Source organism: Ictidomys tridecemlineatus, chromosome 7 (assembly GCF_052094955.1).
Source record: "Ictidomys tridecemlineatus isolate mIctTri1 chromosome 7, mIctTri1.hap1, whole genome shotgun sequence".
NCBI classification, from domain to species: Eukaryota; Metazoa; Chordata; class Mammalia; order Rodentia; family Sciuridae; genus Ictidomys; species Ictidomys tridecemlineatus.
The window spans coordinates 139159601-139178322 of NC_135483.1; the positions used below are offsets into that span (position 1 = coordinate 139159601).

At 42.5% G+C, this 18722-nt stretch overlaps 1 protein-coding gene and 1 pseudogene across 9 annotated transcripts in view; both read left to right on the plus strand.

Annotated features, from left to right (window-relative positions):
- Nucleotides 1-18722, plus strand: part of Myo3b (myosin IIIB) — a 505529-nt gene that overhangs the window by 123509 nt on the left and 363298 nt on the right. For 8 of the 9 annotated variants that reach the window (XM_078017569.1, XM_078017565.1, XM_078017563.1 and 5 more), the window contains one exon: nt 2732-2797. In XM_078017569.1, coding sequence (XP_077873695.1) covers nt 2732-2797 — 66 coding nt within the window. Of the gene's footprint in view, nt 1-2533; nt 2575-2731; nt 2798-18722 lie in introns of those variants that run through there. The other variant, XM_078017570.1, reaches the window with a different exon arrangement.
- On the plus strand, nt 16123-16901 carry LOC101972855 (PRELI domain containing protein 3B pseudogene; annotated as a pseudogene).

Here is an 18722-nt window from a genome sequence, read left to right on the forward strand (position 1 = left end):
CCAAATAATCCAACCAATAAATGGGCCAAGGACCTGAACAGACACTTCTCAGAAGAGGATATAAAATCAATCAGCAAATATACGAAACCATGTTCAACATCTCTAGCAATTAGAGAAATGCAAATCAAAACTACTCTAAGATTTCATCTCTAGTCAGAATGGCATTATTAGAATACAAACAACAATAAGTGTAGGTGAGGATGTGGGGAGAAAGACACACTCATACACTGCTGGTGGGACTGCAAATTGGTGCAGCCAATATGGAAAGCAGTATGGAGATTCCTTTGAAAGCTGGGAATGGAACCACCATTTGACCCAGCTATCCCTCTCCTCAATCTATACCCAAAGGACTTAAAAACTGCATACTATAGGGACACAGCCACATCAATTTTTATAGCAGTACAATTCACAATAGCTAAACTGTGGAACCAACCTAGATGCCCTTCAGTAGATGAATGGATAAAGAAAATGTGACACACACACACACACACACACACACACATACACACAATGGAATATTACTTAGCATTAAAGAGAAAATAAAATCATGGCACTTGCAGGTAAATGGATGGAATTGGAAAATATAATGCTAAGTGAAGTAAGCCAATCCCAAAACCCAAATGCTGAATGTCTTCTCTGACATAGTATGTGATTCATAATGGGGATGGGGGCAGAGCATGGGAGGATTAGATGAACTCTATATAGGGCAAAGGGGAGGGAGGGAAAGAGAGGGGGCATGGGGTAGGAAAACAGTGGAATGAGACAGACATCATTACCCTAAGTACATGTATGAAAACACAAATGGTGTGACTCTACTTTGTGTACAACCAGAGACATGAAGAATTGTGCTCTATTTGTGTAATATGAATTGAATTGCATTTTAGTTGTCATATATAACAAATTAGAATAAATAAAATTAAAAAATATTAGGCTCAGCTGTATATAACAACAGCTTAAAGGAGATAAAAGTTTTTTCTTTCTCCTATTTAAGGAGGTAAAAGCAATCAAGAGCTGGTATGGAAACTTTGTAATGACATCATGAATCCAGTTTCCTCCCTATCTTCTCTGCCAAACTCAGCTCAGAGCTTTTATTTTCAAGTTTGTCTTATGTCTACAATGACTGCTGTAGCTCCAGCCATCACTTCCATGCTCCAGAATGCAAGAAGAGGGAAGAAAAAGAATGAAATGTCTCTTTTCTTTTAAGGAGAGTTTCTGGAAATACTGCACAATAATTTTACTTCTATATTAGTCAGAACTCAGGTAGCCACATTTAGGGGAAAGCAACTAAAGAAATTATAGTCTTTTATGACAGCAATGTGTCAAAAATAAAAACTGTGCCATAAAGAGACTCCAGGCATGGTGGTACATGCCTATAATCCCTGCTACTCAGAAGACTGAGGCAGAAGGATCACATGTTTGAGCCAGCCTCAGCAACTTAGCAAGACTGTGTCTCAGAATGAAAAAAGGGCTGGGGATATAACTCAGTGGCAAAGTTCTCCTGGAATAAATTCCATCAACACACACACACATACACAATATGAGAAGAGACTAGATTCTGAGAGGCAAATCGGAATCACACTATTCTGATGCAGTTTTTTTTTTCCCCCTTTTTTGGTACTGAGCACATCCCTAGCCCTTTTTTGTATCTTATTTAGAGACAGGGTCTCATGAGTCCCTTACCGCCTCACTAAGTTGCTGAGGCTGGCTTTGAACTTTCGATCCTCTTGCCTCAGTCTCCTGAACCTCTGGGATTACAGGCGTGCACCACCATACCCGGCCTGACAGATTTTGTTCTGGCAATTCTTGGTGCTAACCATTCCTTTGCCTGCTGAAGCTGAGCACTCTGCAGCTTTGGGAAGCGGTTAGAATCCAGGAGAAAACACAGATTACACATATAATGGTTTAAAACTTGCAGTCATAATTTAAGTGTGCAGAAATTTTCCTTTCTTTATTTACTGAACTTGACTTGTCCACAAGCTCCTATTTCCATTAATGGCTAGAAAAAAAGTCATGCAGTCACTTGTATTTTAAAATTAAATCTCTTTGGGGTAAATATTCATCTATGTTCTGGGCTCTTCCTATTTTTTGCTTTCTCACCAGGAGGTGGTCTGGTTACCTGAGGGTCTTCCTGTGGTCCTCTCATTCTCTGGGATCTCCAATAATTAGAAAAAGAATATGTCAGTCTCCCTTTCTACCCAGGAGCCTCTTGGAATCTGGGATGTTCTTTTGACTGATCTGCTTTCTCCAGGGCCTACTGCAGAAGTTGGCGCAAGGAAATGGTTAAAAATGTGATGGATACATTTATGAGTATACTTTAGATGCATCCTATAATTAATTCAAATGGTACCATAATGATCTGGAAATCCTGTACAATTAAAAGTCTATTTCTCTAAAGCCCCTAGCACTATGTTTATAGCTTTCTCGTGGCCCTGGTAATCCTCTCTGTTCTAATGGCTGGTGCGTCTGCCTCACCCCTCATTAGAGTGTCCGCTGCTGAAGAATGTTCCTGAGCTGTGTAACTCTCACAGGTGCCGAAAAAGAGGGGGACATGGAAATGAGTGACCACAGGAGCAGGTGCTGGTACTTGATATGTTACCGCTAATGAGTGACTCCCACCCGGGAAGAAACAGAAGATTTTATTGCAGCCATTTAGAAGGACATCAGTAAAGACAAGTTGACATCTTGCCTTTTGCTGAAATTTAACTTTTTAAAAATTGCTTTTGTTTTTCAGAAATCCACCGCCTACCTTACTGCATCCAGAAAAATGGTGTGAGGAATTCAACCACTTTATTTCACAGTGAGTATTTCTTCCTCTGAACATTGCTTATTTAGCAAGGCCTTGGACGGTGATTGGGGAAATCCAAGCTGTGGAATTTACCGAGTGCTAGAAGTGGCTATGCCTAAGAGCACATTGGGATGTAGGATTTGTTCCAGTGAGTGACAGAGGATGCTTCTGCAGGATCTGAAAAATAAGGAGCTCCATTTGACTCGGTTAAAATCAGTCCCTTTGATCACATGGGTCACATCTATCTGAGAACCTGCTCTGTCATGAACCAAATATTATCACCATGTCATGTCCACTGAGGGAGGAGACTCAGCATCTTAAAAATCTGATGTTCACCCTGGTACCAGGACCAGAGAGAAGACAGAGGTGACAGTCTCTAGCAGGTGTTGCTGCTTGGGTGTTGGGCTTGGCTCTAGGGTCTTAATCATCTAGTTTCCAAGATGATCGGGGGACAAAGTAGGAACTTGGGCCTGGGACAGCACAGTGAGGCTCTCCAATCCAGGCTCAGGTTATAGAGAGAGAACAGGATGAGAATTGATCCAATGGTGTGATGTCAGCTATGCCACCAGGCAGGACTTCCTGAATCTAAGACACAGAACCTACAGTGACACCAGCAATCACCTACAGTGACATCCCCAATGCTGGGATCCTGGGCCTGGACTTGGAAGAGGACCACACTGGTTCCAAGTCTGCAGGAGATCCTAAGTCTGCTGGAGAGCTCCCAAGGTCCCAAGGTGGGGCCTGGTGAATCGTGGGGTAGGAATCTGGACAATCTACTGCAAGCCATTCCCAGATGCCCCCCCCACCCCCCCCCCCCCCCCGGGAAGAGGCGCCCCAGAGCTTAGTGTATCAAGCAAGCTCTTCAGAGGTCATGGAGGAGGACAGAAGTGACCAAATAACTGATAAACACGAAGTAGGGAAGGTCAACACACATTTTTCTCATTGATGCTGACGTGCAAACTTAGCTTCCGTCAAGCATCTGGGCAACAAAACAAACTGGGTGTCTTAATCATCTTCCTTAATCACAGTGTAGGTCTGTAATCCCTTCTCCACAATCCCCAAATCCAAAGAGCTCCGAAAAACCAAATCGCTTTCACAGTTGAGTCATTTAGCAGTAAAACCTGACCTTGTATGAACCGAGTTGGTGGCAACACATGACCCGAACTGATGTGAGGCTATTTATAGTCATTATTTGTCTTACTTAGTGTGAATATTCATGTGTTTTGCTGCAGATATATTAGTATTTGATTACAGTGTGCTGCCCCAGATCCTGCTGGGGGTGTTATGTAATATACAGTAAAATATACCCGTTTACTTATCTAAACTTTGATAAAATTTATTTGGCCCCAAAGGGTTTGGATAAGAGCTGTGGACCTGTATTTCATTTTCATTCCAAATGCAATACAGATCAGGGTCCCTGAAATTGTGGATGGTCTAGTCCCTCCTGGATTTGTGCCACATTCCTCAGGAGGGGTGAGTGGGAAAGAACTGTACCAAGAGAGGCTCTGTGGGAATGTGACTGTGAAGGTCAAGGCCAGGGGTGGAGGACCTGCTCTTGTCCTCTAACCCCACTCTGACAGTTTTGCTCTGACTGCAGAAGGTACAGCCACAGTCAGGGTGGGCATGCCAGGCCAGGGTGGGAGGGACATCAGATACCTGCAGTGGGGATGGTGCTCTCCAGGAGCAGAGGAAGGGCACCTTCCTGAGGTTTGGGAGTCTCAAGAGGAAGAGGGAACAGAGAGCTGAGGATATGCCCTGGGCTTGGGGGCCACATTTTTAGACCACCCCCAAGAAAGAAATCTGGGAGCTAAGGTTCCAGTGATTTTGTTGGCAAGGACCGATCCAAACATTTTTTCCTTTTCATTCCGTTGCTGTACACAGATACCCTTGATTGACCTTCCTAAGGTGTTGGCCTAGAAAAATCCATTACCCATTCACTGATGCACCTTCTCATTCCAAGTTTTCCTGATGCTTCTAAAATGTGATTTGACTCATAGAAATTTGGCTTCCGTATACTTTTTCAAGAGTAAGTTTGTGTTCTTAAAACAACCGTGGTATTGCTTGGATGGATTTGACAATAAAAGTACATCATTGACGACAGGGTTGGGGGCTTTTAGGGCTATACACAACATAGAAATTCTTCCCCACCCTGACATTTCCTTACAGCAAATCAATCTCCCTCTCCCTTTCCCTCTCTCCCTCCCCACTGCCCCCGCTCTTTCTCTCCTGTAGTATGGGGACTGAATTCAGGGGCACTCTAACACTGAGGTCCATCCTTTTTATTTATTATTTTGAGTTAGTCACTCAGGCTAGCCTTGAACCTGTGATCCTCCTGCCTTAGCCTCCTGAGTCACTGGGAAAACAGGTGTGCACCACCATGCCTGGCTCAATCTTCTCTTTCTTGAATAAGTTGTTTTTATTTTTTTTTTATTAGTGAATACGTTATATATTTATAGATGTTCATAGATTCTTTCTTGACCTCAGCTGCACAATCCTCTTTTTCCTATTAACATTTTAGATTTTTCAACCATGAATTCTCCTTCTAACAATAGTTTTAGGAATTTTCAAGACTGGGGACTGATCATGACATTTCATATCTTTAAGTCAAAAACCTGCCCACTATTTCCAAACAGTTATCCTTTGGTTTTGTAAATGAGGTGGCCTACCCTAAGCTGTAGTCACTCAACCTACCAAAAGTGATTTCGCTGTATTTATTCAATTCCCTAATTAAATATAAACAATGGCACTTCCTGGGTTTGAAATGTCTATTTAAAGAGAGAGCTTTGGTTTGCTTTTCTACTTACCTTGCTTGTACTGGAAAAGAAGGGTGGAGGATTAAGGTCTTCAGATTGTAAGCTTTCAATTATTGGAGGGACTGGGGCGGAGAAGATGATTGATTGATTAACTGGTAATTTTAGGAAAATTGTTTCTAGCCCGAGTTATTCAGATAATTGCTTCAGTTCCCTTTGCAGACCAAGTCACAGAGCATTGGATTCAGGTCAACAAAATGGATTCTCTCTAAAGAACAAATAGGACTAGAAATTGCTTAACAGTTTTAAAAACCTTGATACCTTGTCGCCATGTAAACTGCAGACCCATTATCCATTTGGTCATTTAGGGCTTTCTCAATTCATGCTGGTCACTCCTCTCCAAAGGACCTGTGGGACATCTCATTGGCTGCAGGGGTCTGAATGGGTCAGGTTGGCTGCAGCCTAGTGATCACAGCAGTGTGGACAGGGGATAGGCCATGTGAGCGCAGGCGCACAGGCATCCAGGAGGGCCAGCAAGGTAAGGCGGCAGCAACCCTGGATGTGGCCAAGTATTGTTCAGATTTGCTTCTCGCCTCCTTATTGGGAGACAGGAGATATATTTTTAAAGTCTAAAATCCTATTAGCAAACCTATCTTGGGGTTTAAAAGGAAAGAAAAAAAAAAGTTACCCTGTTTGGTTCTGAACCTTTGGTTGTTAGTGATAATTGACTCATTTATATGTGTTAGTTATGCATTTGTCAAAGCATGACTCCTGACAGCTTAGTTATGATAAATTAAACACGATGCTCACATAAATTCTGCACTGCTTTTATCCCTATGCTAGGACCCTGCCTGATGTTTTTGTCACCTCTATAAACGTGCAGTTGGCTTTGTAGCAATTTCATTATCAGCCCTTTCCCCTATGGCTAAAGCTATTTGCATAACAAGTTTATCTGGTTCAAGTACCAGCCAGACTTCTGCTTCGTCTGGGGGCTCCATTCAGAAGTGGCCTTTTGATAAGATAACAATAATTTTCATTTGTAAACTCCAACTTGGTCCCAATTGCCCACCTCCCCCCAACCCCTTTGTTAACTTCAAACTCATTTTAGGCCTTTGGACTAAACTATAAAAATTCTTTCCTAATCATGGGTCCAAAGGCAATGTGAGCTATACTCTGTTTTGCCTCCGAAACTTTTGGGGTTTTATGGAGAATTAGATTTAGGACTTCATCATCAATGGTTTTTGAGCTGATTATGGAGACAATAAAGATGGATTTCCCTTGGTCAAGGGCACATCCAGCAAGAGCATCACTCCAGCTCAGCTTTGGATTTAAGGATGACACTATATGATCATCCACACATAAACTGCTTTCTTGGGGTGACTCACTTGGGCAGCGTAGAGGAGAAAAAGTGGTATCTTTTCCTCACGTGTTGCGAGGTTCATGACTGATACCCCTATAACAAAAGACAGATTAACAAGAGAAAAGCCTAACAAATTTATTTATTGTAAGTTGGGTGACAAGGGAGCCTTCAGAAATGAAGGCCCAAGGACTTGGGGGGGGGTGGGGGGGTGGGGGGGTGGGCGGGGTGGGGGGGGTGGTGATACCTGTGTTATCATAGTCAGGTGTGATGAAGCTTAGACAGTAGCGCAGAGTATGACATAAAAAGGCTAATGTACTGGGGAGAACTTGGCACGACCTGCCTGTTCAGTTGTCTCTGGAACTCACGGTTAAGATTAAGGGCACAACTTGTGTCACATGAGGCTCTTCCTCAGACAGCAGGTGGGAGGTCAGAGGGGTCTGCCTCTGCAGTTTTCTTGATTTCCTTCATCTTGAAGTACTCAGAGGAGCCCTGTGTGGGGGTAGTGTTCCCTGTGCTCCTTCTGTGGCTGGTGCACAGGTCTCTCTGTCCCAGAGGGAGTTAGGTGAGTGCTGCAGTTAGTCACAAGATGTTGGGGCAGGCGTTCCTGTCCCTCCAGGTGACAACTACATGGGCCTAGACTTTGTGCTGAACGTGAGTGCTGAATTGTTAACCCAATGAGACCACTCTGAGCTGCAAACTTATGACATTTGCATGTGTTTAGTCCTTAAAAACCCAAACCCAGCTCAGGCTGGAACACTCGGGGGTTCTCTGTAGGACTGGTGCACCATTTGGGGCGACTATTTCTTTGACAAGGATTGTCCCTCAAGGCAACACTCCTCAGCTCTGCTCCCCACTCTGTGTTTCAAGGCTGCTTGATGCCACATGGGTCTATAAGGTCAGCAAACAACGGATTTGCACTGGAAAAAAAATCCTTACCCAGTCATTTATGAAGTCCCACAAATATTCTTGGCTTTTACATCCTCTGGGTTCTCAGGAGGCCATGCAAAGGGTTAATCCCTCCTGGAGTAGAAGAACACAATAACCTTTATTTACATTACCTCACAAATTGGTAATTTTAATTAAAATGAGCAGTGGTATCTCCAGTGACACACTCTCCATTTTAGATTTATTTAGCCAATGATTAGCTATTATGGCTTCTTGAATTAATTAGCATCTCTTGAGCTACAGGGAATTCGTGAATTAATAAAAACTCACAGAGAAGCTCAAAATTAAAAAAAAAAAATCTAAGTTCAAAACCCCCCAATTCTTCTCTCCCCTATGAACAGATATCGATCAGTACACTTATAAATGTAACTTGTCTCCTTTTTTTAAAAAAATTAGGATTTTTTTAAAAATCATTTTTAAAAATTAGAATTTTTTTTTTCTCTCTTCATGAGGACAAATAAAGCAATGAGTTTCAAGGTTACACCTCCCAGAAGAGCATCTAATTTAGATGAACTCATAGATCATCTGACCCACTGAGGGCTGGGCCTGATTTGATCTCACTTATACAGAGAGTATGATGTGATTTTCTCAGGGGGTAAACCAAGAAGTGACTCGGTACGACTTGAAGCTTATAATGGTGCAGTGTCTACATATTTCTAGAACATTCTGTCCTTTAAGGAACTGTAACATTGCCAGAGAAACAAGAGTTTTGGCCTCATCCAGAATACCTAAAAGAGTAAAATGAGGGCTTCGGACACCAGTCAGCCCATTGTTTGTTTCCTGGCAGGTGCTGGGTGGGGTCTTGTGAGAACCAGATCTGCAGCCCATGCAGATTTCACAGTAGTGTTCGCTGCTTGTTATGGTAGCTGACTTCTGTGGCTGTGCCGTGGGATCTGAAATGACATCGTGGAGCATTTCCCCATACTGGTTTTTCTTTCTTCTTTTTTAAAAAATTGCCCTTGATTTTCATAACGCACATCAGAAAGAGTCTGCATGGATATGAACAGTAGTGACCGTGACCTCTGCACTGTCTGTGTTTGCACACACAGGCCTGGTGGTACATGTGCGGCCCTCACTAGAGTGCCACCTGGGTCACCATCAGGGAGAGGCCTCTGTGCAAGGGTGGAGCTGTGGCATGTGGAGGGCTACTCAACCTCCTGATCCTCCAGTCCTCATTTGTCAACTTGGGGTTGAGAACAGGGTTTACGTGGGGATTAAATGATATCACAACCTGGCAACTAGCAATAGCATAAGTAACTTCCTGATGCCTGGTGCTGTTCTCTCCAGCCCCTACAAGTCACTGGGTTCTTACAAGTCCATGAGGTCCTTCTAATATTATCCCCATATGATATTAGCTGTATCCCAAGCTTAGATCAAGTCTGTATTGTGATAGAAAACCTCAAATAGCAGTGGCATAAAATAGATGGGGTTTTATTTTTCTCTCACATAAAGTAAATAAGGTGTTAGGCCACGTGTGGCCCACATAGCAGCCACTGGGCTCCTTCCGTCATGCGACAACACTCTAAATCTCCTTACTCTAAGACCCTCTGACAGTTTCACATAATGCATTATTGGCTACAGCCTATCACTTACAGATATGATCTTAATCCCAAGTGGCTATTATTATACATTTATTATTAGCCCCATTTTACAGATGAGAAAACTGAAGCTCAGAAAAGTTATGTAATTTGTTCAATGTCAAATATCTAAGAAGCACCCGGAGTGGTGGCACGTGCCTATAAACCCAGCTACTCATGAGGCTGAGATAGAGGAATAACAAGTTTGAGGCCAGCCTCAGCAATTTAGTGAGACTCTGTCTCTAAACAAAATATATGAAAGGCTTTTGGATGTAGCTCAGTAGTAGAGCACCCCTGGGTTTGATCCCTAGTACCATTAAAAAGAAATCTAAGTGACAGTCTGGAATACAGTCTGCCTCCAGATCCTGTGCTCTGAATCTCTGCAACATATATTCTCTGAAGAGCCTGAAATCGCTGGAGTTGGGTCTCACTCTTCCTCCTGGACCTCCCGTCTCTTTCCTCAGTTCCCAGCTCTGGGTGTTCTCCCTCCCAGGGTCCTGGCACCATTTCCTTCCCCACTGCTGCAGACAGACAGCATTCTGATTCAGGCCACTTGATGGGCAGGTGGGGGGGCAAGAATTAAGTGAGAGACAGGGTAAGGGTCCAACAGATGTTCACGATGAACATTTTATTATAAAATGGACATTCTCAAATGGTGATAATGACAAGCTCCCGATGGTGGTGCTATCCAAAAGAGACACGAGTAGGAAGGACAGCCTGGAGGGCCCACAGGGTGAAGAAGAGGGTCCTAAGGAGGGGCCGTCATGACCCCCGCCAAGGATGACCTGTGGCCTGGGAGAAACTGGCAGTAAGGACAAGGTGGAGTGTCTGTGTGGACATCTCTCCTGGGCTTCTCCTGAGAGCTTTGATGTTCTCCTGTTTCCATGGGACACCCCAGTCCTCTGCTCCCTGACTGCTGGAGTTTCCCAGGCTGCTTCCACAGATTGTGGAGCAGAAGGAAATCTGGCCCTGGGTCAGTTAGAATTTCAATTAAAAATGAAAATGTCAGGCTGGGGTTGTGGCTCAGTGGTAGAGTGCTCGCCTAGCATGCACGAGGCACTGGGTTCAATCCTCAGCACCATGTAAATGTAAAATAAAGATATTGTGTCCACCTAAAACTAAAAAATAAATATTTTTAAAAAATGAAAGTGTCAGCCCACATCACCAGTACTACATTCTTTCAGCCCACTGATCATTTCTGGTAGGGATAAAAATATCAGTTATAACCCTTTGGCTCTAATGAAGAAAGGAGTGTGTGTGTGTGTGTGTGTGTGTGTGTGTGTGTGTGTGTGTGTGTGTGTTAGATTCAAAATTTACAACAGCAGTTTTAAAAATAATAAGATGTCATAGAATCTCTGGGTCTTCTATTGACTTTTGGGTATGTGTGTGGTTCCTGTTCGTTTCTTAGTCTTTTAATTCAGAATTTCATAAGGTCATTCAATGCATGATATTTAGCTCTCATGTCAGGTTAATGCATGGGAAAATCATCATTGATATTTTTTATATGAAGGCTATACATTTTTTAAAAAAATTTTTGCTAAAAGGCAATATTTGAGTGAGTAATGGGAAATTCTTGCCTTTAAGAGAGTCTAGCAGTTTGAACCCTCAGGCTAAAACAATGTTTCACACACAGTAAAGCATAGAAAGCCTGGTTTTGATCACCCAAGTTATGGTTTGAACTGGGGCCTCTTAAAAATTCATATCTGAAGATTTAATCCTCAGTATCTCAGACTGTGACCTTATCTGGAAACAGGACCCTTGCAGATATAATTAGTTAAGATGAGGTCATACTGGTGTAGGGTGGGTTCCAATCCTATATGACTGGTGTCCTGATAAAAGGGGAAATTTGGTGCAGAAACACAGAGAGAACATCGTGTGATGACTGGTATCGCCAGGATGTATCCATCCAAGGGACCACAAGCAGCTAGGAGAGAGGCCTTGGCAGACCTTCCCCAATGCTTTCAGAGGAAACGTGCCCTGCTGACACCTAGATCTTGGACCTCCAGCCTCCAAACGCTCAGGTTGTGATAGATGATATGGCAGCCTAGGATCTCAGTACACGCATGACTGGGTGGTACAGCACCTTAAGTCATTAACTATTCCAAATCTTCTGTTTCCTACACTGTAGGTGAGGATAAAACCCACCTATCAGGGAGGCTCATACATACCTGTGAATGCTGTAGAGCTTCGGGGGAACATTAGGTAGTAGTATTGTACCTAAGGCCATTGTGTTCCTTCTTCCCATCCTTCTTTTCTTTTTTGTTTAAATATGTATACAATTTTAAAGGTTTATGCTAAATTCTCCCTTCAAAACATATTGCTCAATACTAAAATTGGGGAATTTCTGTCATGGCCAAAGATTTGCTGGCTTTAGAGAGGCTTCAGGAACTAAATATATGCTCACTACTGAGATTTATTGGTCACGTGTACCAATAAATGTTCCAAGAGGAACAAATTATTATGGGGAGGTAGCAGATGGGTGTCATCTTGCAACCCCACTCTGACCATCAGACCCCCTTCCTGGAACGCTGTGTGGAGGATTCTGAATCTGTGTCTAAGGAAGAGTCCATGAGTTCCCGTGCTATTTGCGGTGGGCATAGTCTAGTGTCACTCAGTGATACCTGCCATGGACTAATGTAGCTCATACTTTTGTGGATGTAGACTTCACATTTCTTTTTAATATTGACCAAGTTCTCTGAAATGTGAAAATTTCTGACAAAACTCACTTAGCTAAAGAAAGCCAATTAGCTGACATTCATCTAAATCAGGCATATCCTAAAAAATACTTGAGAGTTAAAATAAAAGTAGTTGAATAAATTTAGAGTTGTCTGTGAGGAGAATACAGATAATAATTTTAACAAGAAGCTTTTATTTTCCCCTCATGGCGCTGAGAATGGATCCAGGGCCTCGTGCATGCTAGGTAAGCACTCTACCATGCAGCTACATCACAGATCTAACAATATGCCTTACTTAGAGCTGTTGTTGGAGGTTGTGCATCTGACATAGTGAAATGCACTTTATTTGCATGATTTTAGTGAATTCAAGTCATACAAGGCAGGTTATTCCTCAGGATACTAAACTTATTAAAGGTTAGGTGACAGAGAGGCTTTAGGTCTCATAGCTGCATCCTGGCAGAGCTGGGATTCAAACCCAGGTCTGTGTCATATTGCAATATCTTTTCTTAGGCTCATGATGCTAGAATGTGTGTATGTGGGCTTAATTGAGGTGAAATTCACATAACATAATATTAACCTTTTTTTTTTTTTTGGTACTGAGGATTGAACTCAGGGGCACTCACCCACTGAGCCACACCCCCAGCCCTCTTTTGTATTTTATTTAGAGACAGGATCTCACTGGGTTGCTTAGAGCCTTGCTTTTGCTGAGGCTGGCTTTGAACTTGCCATCCTCCAGTCTCAGCCTCCCATGCTGCTGGGATTACAGGTATGCACCACAGCTCCTGGCTAATATTAGCCTTTTAAAATGAACAATTCAGTGGCATTTCAAACATTTACTATGTTATGCAACTGCCATTTCTGTCCAGTTCCAAAATATTTTCATCATTCCACACAGAAACCCCATACCTACCTAAGCAGTTTCTCTCCATTTCCCGTTCCCCTCTAGTCCCTGATCACCAGCCGATCTTTTTTCTGTCTCTTGAACTTCCCTGTTCTGTATATTTTATATAAATGGAGTAATACAATAGGAGACCTTTCATGTTTGACTCCTTTCATTTAGTACACAGTGTCCTGGTGATTTCAGGTAAAACTTCAGCTCTCTGCTCCAACTAGAGTAACAGCTTCTGTAATATCCCCCCAGCTCTGCAACTGCAGTCATTGCAAACCATCCTGAAAAACAGTCAGCATGATCTTTATTCCCAAACTGATCAAGTCCTCCTGGCTTGTAATCATTCTGTGGCTTTGTACTACTTATAGGATGTGCTAGGACTCAAACCACACAAGGTCATAAAGGATCTGGTCTCTGTGTCTATGCAGTGTCATGCTCTCCTCCAGGCTGCCTGCCCATCCCAGCAAACTGAACAGGTAGTGCTTCCTTTGACTGCCCCAGGAAGACTCAGGGGACCCTTCCCTCATGCTTTCATATCTGCATGGCGCCTTTTACAGGAGAGGAGAGGAGAGCAAACCATCCTGAAGCTGCTTGTTTGTTGTCTCCCCACTCAAACTGTGATGTCCTTGAGAGCAGAGAATGCACCTGTTCTGCTTTGTACCTAGTACCTAGCACAGTTCCAGCATGTGGCAGAAGCTCAATAAACATCAGTGTCATTTGAAGAACTGAAATTCTAGGAGAAAGTGACATCTTCCAACTTATGCACAGCATTTAATGGACCTGGTTAGAAATTGAATGTTAGAACATATGATTTTTGGACAATGACTCCTAACCACAAACACAAAATTGAAGAAGAGGAGGGGCTTTGCATACCCTGCCCCTCACCACCTTCCCAGAGCAAAAATGAACATTAAACTTCCAGAATCATCATAGGATTTTTAAAAAATGATTGATGAAAGCTGCAAGATTAGCTGTGGATTCTGTTTTAGTTCTTTGAATATATGGAAATGATGTCCAAACAATCCCCCCACCTCCCACCCCCCACCAATCTCCACGGTCATTCCTTTTTAACAACTCTGCCCACTTCTCTCCAATCCCCCACCTCCCACTTCCCTATTTTTGCCTTCCCCATCACCTTGTTTGGAGAGGGGGCCACTTCTGAACTCAGGATTAAGAGAAACAGTTGTTCTCGTGGCTCATGGTGTTTTAGGACCATGGTCACTGCCAGGACTCTACAAGATTGGTGTTTCCTTCTACCTTAATCACTGCCAGGCCAAGCCTGCTTTAGGACGGTGTGTAGTGTGATAGGTGGAAATCGAGGCGTGGAGAAGTTGGAGGTCATGACAAACTCTGCTTCCTTGCTATAGAAGGTCAACAGCACTTCTCATGGGTGCTAATCTTGGCCCTATATATTAATAGTTTAAACACTCTTCCTACCAGCGGATGAAGAAACATACCAAAGAAAAATAATTTAGGATGATAGTAAGCAGACAAAATGACAAGATTGATTTTGAAGGAGTTCTGCCTTTATGTGCTTCCATACAGGAAATTCTCTGTCCAAAGGGCTTTTAGATGTATACTTTTCTGAACATAACATTGACAAGATCCTAGGTGAAAAGAAAAGGCCAAAATCACATTGCTAAGGAAGGAAAAAAGGAGAAAAGCAAGGAAGGAATGGAGGAAAGGGACAGAGGGAAGGAACCTAAACTCTATGATGGATCAGAATGGAACAAAAACACAAAGTGCTCAACTAGACTGAGGCTGCCTGCAGGAGGAGCATCAGGGCTGGGAGTTTGGCTTCATTTGATAAATGGGACAAGGGGCAGGGTCTGGAGCTGGACTCTGCTCAAGAGTCTGGGGTTGGTCTCCTGGGCTGATAAAAGAGGCTGGGGAAAAAAAATAGGGTGGGGGAGGGGCCACATGAGCCCATGTTCTAAGCACCAAGGTTTCTTCCATTTTGTTCTCCTTCACCTGGGCCAGTGCTGACCATCATCTGGGACTATGGCTTTGAGCTGCCTTCTGGATAGAAGGATTGATAAGCAACCAGAACTTTTGTTGTCACAGTGATGGGCTTGTCCATATACCTAAGAGAATAGGATTTTTAAAAATGCTATTCTAATACCTGGCTCTGTGCTAGAGCCCCAGAGAGCTGGGCAGACATAACTTTAAAATTATTACACTAGGAGAGTGGACACAGGGGAAGAGAGAGGAGAAGGAAAAAGACCCCTTCTCCCCCAAATGAGCCTGTCAAATGAAGTTTTGAAACGCATTGAAGCTTCTAAGAAACTACCAAAAATAACAAGTGAAATATAAATTCATTTGAAATGAAGTTAATTTCATGTAACAGCCCGAAGGAGTGAAATAACTAACTATTAATTGTAAAGAAGGAAAACAATTTGGGATAAGATATATAAAAGCTAACACTAATCTTAAGCTTGGGGGAAAGGCACTGTTCAAGATGCATGTGGTTTAAGCATGCATAGATTTCTGTGCTCATAAAAGGACAGAATCCCAAAAGGAAGTCCTCATTCTGCAGCGATACACGCATACCCATGTTGATAGCAGTGCAATTCACAAAAGCCATGTTATGAAATCAGCCTAGGTGTCCATCCACAGATGAATGCATAAAGAAAATTGTATATATAAAATCAATGGAGTTTTACTCAGCCATAAAGAAGAACAAAATTATGTCATCTGCTGAAAACAGATGAGAGCATTATGCTGAGTGAGGTAATCCAGATTCAGAAGATCAAGGTTCATATATTTTTCTTTCATATGGGGGAGCTAGAGAGAAAAAAGGAAAGACAAGGGACTTCATGAAAATAGAAAAGAGACCAGTAGAAAAAAGGCAATCAGAGGAGAGAGAAAGGAAGGAAGATATAGGGAAATGAAGTAGAGCAATTGATACCAGGAGCATGTACAAATATATCACAAAGAATCCCAAGATTATGTATAATCATAATGCACCAATACAATAATTTATAAAAAGAAAGAGGGTAGAACTACTGGCAAATTTATAGTTCAGCATACATGTTAAGCCTGTAGGGCAATCCCCAACACTATAAAAAACAATATGTAGGGCGCTGAGGCCTGGCCCAGCCAAGATAGGGCTGGGGCCGCGCGTAGGGTGGGGCTGGGTAGTGTGGCCTCATTGTTCCCCGGAGTCTCTGGGACAGGACTCAGGCTGCCGGCACCATGAAGATGTGGACCTCGGCAGAGTTTGTCTTTGACCACCCATGGGAAACTGTTACAACAGCTGCAATGCAGAAATACCCAAACCCTATGGACCCGAGTGTGGTTGGAGTTGATGTGCTGGACAGGCATACAGATCCCTCTGGAAAGCTGCACAGCCAAAGACTTCTTAGCACAGAGTGGGGACTGCCTTCCATCATGAAGTCTCTTATTGGTTCAGCAAGAACCAAAACAAATGTGCAAGAACATTCTGTAGTTGATCCTGTAGAGAAAACAATGGAACCTAAATCATTAAAAACTTAATATTTCCTTTACAAATATGGTTTCAGGGAATGAGAGACTTATCTACAAACCACATCCTCAAGACCCAGAAAAGACTATTTTGACTCAGGAAGCCATCATCTCTGTGCAGGGAGTCAGCCTTCGCAGTTACCTGGAAGGACTGACGGCCTCCACGATATCTTCTAATGCTAGTAAAGGCCGAGAAGCAATGGAATGGGTAATACATAAATTAAAGGCTGAGACTGAAGAGTTGGTGGCTTCAGCAAGAGGAAGCTTGAGGACACCCATGGCGGTGGCGGCATTTGTAGAAAAAAGATGAAGCATTGGAACTGTACCTGACTTTGGTCCAACCCCAGAGCCAAGCAAGCAGAGCCCCTCCTCATACACACACACTCACCTTGCCAATACAGACTAGCACAGCCTGCATGGGGGAACTGACTCTAAAATGAGAACTTGTGTAGTTTTAAAAGACATTAAATTGTATAAAATAACTTGCTCTGCTAAAAACCACAGTGTTTTGATTTGGTATTTAAATGATATTTTTGGAGTAAAAATCATCACTAAGTCTAATATATGACTCCAACATAAATAAGATTTTATTGAGTTATAGAGTACTGTGTTGATTTGCCAAAGTTTTGTAACTTAGTAAAGGTAATACCTTCCTTGGACTTGTACTTTATGATTTAGCCTGCTGTACTGTGGGCTGGTTATGTTAACAAAAAGAAATAAAGTCATTACCTGAGGGAAAAGAAAAAAAAGAAAAACAATGTATAGTTTTTAAAACAACAGAAAGAAAAAAGGGTCTGTGGAAAATTTTCATCCTTCCAACAGAAGGCAGAAAGTGAAAAAGGAAAAAAGAATTAGAGGAAACGGGTAGTAAAAAGAGATTTGTACCCCTATAGGCTGTGCTTTGGAATGACCAGGCAGTCAGTTTTCCCTGAGACTTCCAGTACCCAAGCAGTGGTGTGCTCTGTAATATCCTGCTGGGCAGAGGTGAGGTGGGGTTGATTTATAGTGTTTACTGATTTCTGTGGTTTAAATATGCCCACCATGACCACCTTCCAGCTACCAATGTGATATCAGCTATTTCACAAAATTCCTGGAAAGGTAACAATGATACCCAGTGAGCTCGTGGCTGCTGGCTCTAACACATCACTGTTTGTTTGGGATGAACAGACCTTCCTCCATGGTCTTCATACTACCTGTAACTTTTTGGCAATAAAATTAAAATTAAACCAATGCAACAGCAGGGAGATATTACCATGAGAATGATCAAAATCTGAGACACTGACAATACCAGCTGCTGGCCAGGATGTGGAACAGCAGGAGCTCTTACTCATGGCTGGACAGAATGCAAAATGGTTCAGCCACTTAGGAAGATAGTTTGCAGTTTCTTACAAAATTAAATACGCTCTTACCATCCAACCCAGCAATCATACTCCTGGGCATTCCACCCAGATGTTTATAAAACACAGATGTTTATAAAATCTTTATAATTGCCAAAACTTGGAAGCAAGAGACCGTGAATGAATAAGTAAACTGTAATACATCCATGCAATGGAATATTATTTAGCACTCAAAAGAAAAGGAGCTATCAAGCTGCAAAAAGACATGCGAGGACCTCAAATGCACATTGTTGAATGAAGGAAGCCAACGTGAAGAGGCTCCATATATGATGATTACCATGTCAGAAGATAAAGAAGAAATTAGAGATGGCAGAAAGATCTGCAGTTGTCAGCAGGTGGGGTGGGGGTAGGGATGACTAGGCATAACAGGATTTAGGGCAATGAAAATATGCAGATGATAACATAGTAGTAGATACATGTCATTATAAATTTTTCCAAACTTATAAAATGAATGACACCAAGAGTGAACCTTAAGGTAAGCTGTGGACTTCAGGTAGTTCTGATTTCTGATCTGTCAGTGTAGGTTCACCAATTGTAATCAATGTCCTGCTGGGGGAGGTGATAATGGAGGAGCCTATGCCTGTGCAGGAGCTGGAAGTGGGAGGGGGCTCTCTGTCCCTTCCTCCTAATTTTGCTGTGAACCCAAAACTGCTCTAAAAATTAAAATCTATAGTAAAATAAAATAAACCCTGCATGTTTCTAACTGAAAACATAAGGGAATTTATTGGGAAAACAGTCGGTGGCATTGTGTTATTAGAGTATTTATCATACGATTGTGGAAGGCTAGTAATTTATGATCCTTGCTAGCAAAGCCAGATCAATACAGAGATAAATGTCCTCAGCACAATAGAATTTATATCC